The sequence below is a fragment of the Phragmites australis genome, chromosome 1, assembly GCF_958298935.1.
Source record: "Phragmites australis chromosome 1, lpPhrAust1.1, whole genome shotgun sequence".
Classification (NCBI taxonomy): Eukaryota; Viridiplantae; Streptophyta; class Magnoliopsida; order Poales; family Poaceae; genus Phragmites; species Phragmites australis.
The window spans coordinates 7611570-7616036 of NC_084921.1; the positions used below are offsets into that span (position 1 = coordinate 7611570).

Below are 4467 nucleotides of genomic sequence, written 5' to 3' on the forward strand. Positions count from 1 at the left end.
GCTCCAGATCTTGTTCCCCTTCGGCCCGGATTTAGAGCACCGACGCTACTGTCCTAAGATGGGCTGGTCTTCACCTTGATACGGAGTATCTGGGCCATCTGAATGGGCCTTTTGTCCAACCTCTTGCACCCAGTCAATTAAAGCCCATCTTGGATGGGACTGCATGGATGAAGATGCGGGGCCCAAAGCTGTGCTACAAATAGGGTGCCCAAATTCATAACCATCCTTGGATTCTGAAGTTTTTTAGGTATAAACAAACACACACTACCTATACACACACGTGCGCCTCGCCTACATAGATTAGAGGAGGTACCTAAACACGCACGGGTATGTACCTGACTAATTGGATACCACTTTGGGTGCCATTGAGAAAATCCCCTGCTAAGCCGCACCAAGTCCATCACCAAAGATTGAACCCTCACGGACAACGACGAGGACCCCTGAAGTCGTGCGTTATCACTGACATGTGAATCTGAGCTCATATTTCAACGACGAAGTCACCATGATGTTGACGATCAGGGATCCGGATCCCATGGACTCATGCTGTATGTGGAGTTTGTAAGTTAAAATAAAATGTATTAAGCATTTGTTTTTAACCTTAAATACGAACAAGATGTTTCACTTAAACATTCAAATCTATCCATAACTTTAGCTCCAAAAATATCTAAAGCTATAAATATTTAGCTCTAAGAATTTCTAAAAATGAGATCTGGCAAACAAGCTTTTACTAGAATTTTTGGAACTGACGTTCTGACAAACAAGACCTTACTTCTCATGAGCATTAAACAAAACAGACCAAGATACCCATGCGCCCGGTTCCTAGGATTGCTCTGTTTCTATCCAGGACGACCGTGCTTGGTTTGTTCTTTGACCTCCAGAACCGCAACCAGGTACACTGATCAAAGCAAAAGGATGCTGCTAATCAAATCAAAGCAGAGATCGATCAGATCATGAGCGCATTATACCAAAACCCTAGGTGATGAAACGCATATCGCATATGGGCTTACCTCGTAATGCAAGTCACCTGATCCAGGAGCTGTCTCCCCTCACCTCTCGGTCTCTCCAAATATATAGTTTATTGATCCAGCTTCGTACTAAGAAGATCGCTTGCTTCCAGCTCTTCTCACCAGTCTTCTTCTCGTCATTTTCTTATCTTTGTATCACGTTGGGCCCCATACTTCTCTCCTCCAGCTTTATGGAACCCTATAAGCTTTGTGTTTGTTTCCCCGGCCAGACCATCTGCTAGCTAGCTAGCGAGCCCATCGATCTCTCTAGCACTGCCACTTTCGGCTGGTCTGTGTCCGTAGCCAAAGCCAAAGCGAAAGCTAGCTTCTTCACCGGCGCCTGCCTGATCTCCTCTCTCTCGCTCCAGAATAGTCACGTACGCTCTGCCACGCACGACGAGTTCGGTAGATGCGCAATGCGAGCGGCAGCTGGTGGTGTTCCCGTGTGGCGTTGCTGCAGCAAGTGCTTGTCCCGCAGGCTGCTTCTCATGGCTTCGGCCAGCTGCTTGGTGCTGCCTCGCCCGGCATGGATGGTGATCATGAAGTGATGCCTCCTCTCCTGTTCCGCGCCCTCGCGTCCCTCAACCTCATCCTCCTCCTCGTCTACCTCCTGCTCGTCCTCCTCGCCAAGCTCTCCGCGCGCCTGCACCTCAGGGCCACCGCCAAGGACCGTACAGGGTAACGAAGTGACTACCCGCGCTACCTCTTCAGAGATCTTCGACGTGTATTTATCATGCTTACATTTTTGTTTGCATGCACGCTTAGTAGTTGGGATCATGACTGCGACCACCGTGCCGAGACCACAAAGACGGAGGACGTCGTCGCCGCCGACATCGTCGGTGGACAGCAAGCGAACATGCTGCTCTGGTTCGACGAGGCCGTGTTCGAGGACAGCTCCCTGCTTAGCGACGAAGGAAAGGATCACCTGTACACCACCACTGCCACTCCACGTTGCTTGCAGGTGGAGGGCACATTTCCCGCGGAGGAATCTGCCCGCATCTCGCCGAGCGAGGGCCACCATATCGATGCTGCTGGGCAGCAGCAAAAGGCCAAGGACATCGCCGTCGATGTTACGGATCAGTGGAATGTTCCAGCCGTCACATCACCGGAGAATGTTCCCATTGAAGGCAATCTCCTAGGTACTCTGCTTCTTATTCTCATCATATTTTGCCACTTCAGCTCGATCTTAACTGACACTTGACATCACTATCCGGTTTCAGGGAAGAAGGAAAGCAGCAGAGAAGAAGACGCTCGTCGCGATGACGACAACGACCGTGACGAGCATGCAGAGGAGGTGGATAAGGGCTTCTCCGAAGGCCATGTCAAGCTGTTCGTGAACAACCGCGCGCTCGCGGACACCAGGAAGCTCCTGCTCGAGGGCGTGGTGGCCGGAGGAGGAAGGCAGCTGAAGGAGGAGAAGGACAGGGACAGCGGCCGTTTTGGCGAGTCGACGCTGACGAGCGAGTCGACGTCCAAGAGCTCGGTGGAGTGGCGGAGCGCAACGGTGACCAAGGACTCGGAGACGGAGTACCCCTTCTCGTCGTCGTCGCGGCGGAGCTCGGCGCGGTGGGAGTCGTACACGCTCTTCCGCAAGTACGACGAGGACATGGTCTACTTCCACCGGGTCGGCGCCCAGAAGCTCACCGAAATAGGTGAGCAGTTAGCAAACTAATTTTTTTTCAAGAAAAATTAACAAACTTATTTAATTTGTTCATAGATCAGTACTAAACGCTCTCAAGGTATCATTGCCACTCATTACGTAAGATTATCTTTCCTTGACCAAAAGCTTAGATGACGCGTAATTCATGTAATCTGCAGCGCTTTCGTCGACATGTGGGCACAACCAATGAACCAAGAACAATTTTTTTCACATTCTTTTCTTTTACACATCCTTTGATACGCATAATCTAATCCTACAAGCTCAACCTACTGTTCTTGCTACATTGTGTTTAATAATCTATTGCACTTGAGACATGTACGCATCGATCGATGCATATATGATGTACTTGTGTTTGGCTTTGTTTCCTGCAGAGTCATTCAGGTCCATCAAGTACCGGCCACGATCAATGTCGGAGCGGATCGTGCGCAAGCTGACACCCAAGCCGAGCGCCCCGATCGGGCTGCGGGACCCGTATCCAGACCTGGAGAGTGCGTACGTGGCGCAGGTCTGCCTGACGTGGGAGGCCCTGAACTGGAACTACACCAGCTTCCGGCGGTACAACGTCGGCGACGGCAACATCGCGGCGCGGTGCTGCCCGGCGCGTGTGGCGCAGGAGTTCCAGCAGTTCCAGGTGCTTCTGCACCGGTTCATCGAGAACGAGCTGTACGAGTGCGGCAGGAGGCCCGAGGTGTACGCACGGATGAAGAACTGGACGCCCAAGCTCCTCCTGGTCCCCGAGTTCAGAGGTTAATTTGCAGTGCTCTGCTTCTCACTCAGATGCATTCATCGAGTAATGGCTTGATGTTCTGGAAATGGATAACTGTGATCGATGTGCAGGGGAGGATGACGAGAAAGACGACCTGATATCGGCGGTTCAGTTCTTGCTCATATTGGAAGAGTCGATCAGGACGTTCATGAACTTTCTCCGTGCCGACAAGAGGAGCCACTACGAGATGTTCAGAGAAATGGTTAAGAGGAGGTCGAGCGCCGTGGATCAAACCTTGGTCATCACCCTCAAGAAAGCCAACAAGAAAGTGAGCCACGTACACACCAAATCTTATATCATATCGATTCGCTTTTCGTGCATATTTTAATCAAATTTGTTCTTTCTTGGTTGCATTCATGCACCGATTCTTCAGAAGAGGAGCCGGCTCAAGGACCTGACGCGGCCAAGGCGGTGCCTGAAGAGGACGAAGCTGAGGGAGGAGGAGGAGCTATCCATCCTGCTGGGCCTGATCGACCTCAAGGTGGTGGCGAGGGTGCTGCGCATGCCGGAGGTCACCGATCAGCAGCTGCACTGGTGCGAGGAGAAGATGAACAGAGTCAGAGTCGATCCGGAAGGCAGGATGCAGAGAGATACTTCCCTTCTTTTCTTCCCTGGACACTGACTGACAGGGACCTGTCTTGTGTAATCTACTTTTTTCCATCTTCTTTTTCCTGTTTACGTTGATGATATGTAGTGGACAAAGATAAAGTTGCGTTGCATAGACATGAGAATATGCGTGGCACTTAGGCCTCATCTAGTACTGTGTAAAGAGAGAGAGGGAGAGAAAGATCAGAGATGATGTTATTGTAAAGGCATATATATATATATATATATATATATATATATATATATATATATATATATATATATATATATATATATATAAGTGAGAAACTAAATTGATATGAGCTTTAGTTTATATGTGATGAGTGATTGATAAAGTTGTTGATTTAGTTTGGTGATTTTAGGTATTATATGAGCATGGTTGTGTTTGTTTATGTTTAAGATTAATAAAAAATATTGGAGTTAGAGTGTTT

At 49.3% G+C, this 4467-nt stretch overlaps 1 protein-coding gene across 2 annotated transcripts; it reads left to right on the forward strand.

The window, feature by feature from the left end:
- Positions 1–1169: 1169 nt before the first annotated feature.
- LOC133901286 (uncharacterized) lies at positions 1170–4240 on the forward strand. Of its 2 annotated transcripts, none has more exons than XM_062342630.1 (6): positions 1170–1682; positions 1770–2143; positions 2225–2656; positions 3036–3410; positions 3502–3698; positions 3804–4240. In XM_062342630.1, exons 1-6 carry the CDS (start codon positions 1414–1416, stop codon positions 4050–4052), a joined length of 1896 nt encoding a protein of 631 aa, XP_062198614.1. In that variant the 5' UTR covers positions 1170–1413; the 3' UTR covers positions 4053–4240. The 2 variants fall into 2 exon arrangements, with proteins under 2 accessions (XP_062198614.1, XP_062198688.1); XM_062342704.1 differs by having other exon boundaries at positions 1773–2143.
- Positions 4241–4467: the final 227 nt, after the last annotated feature.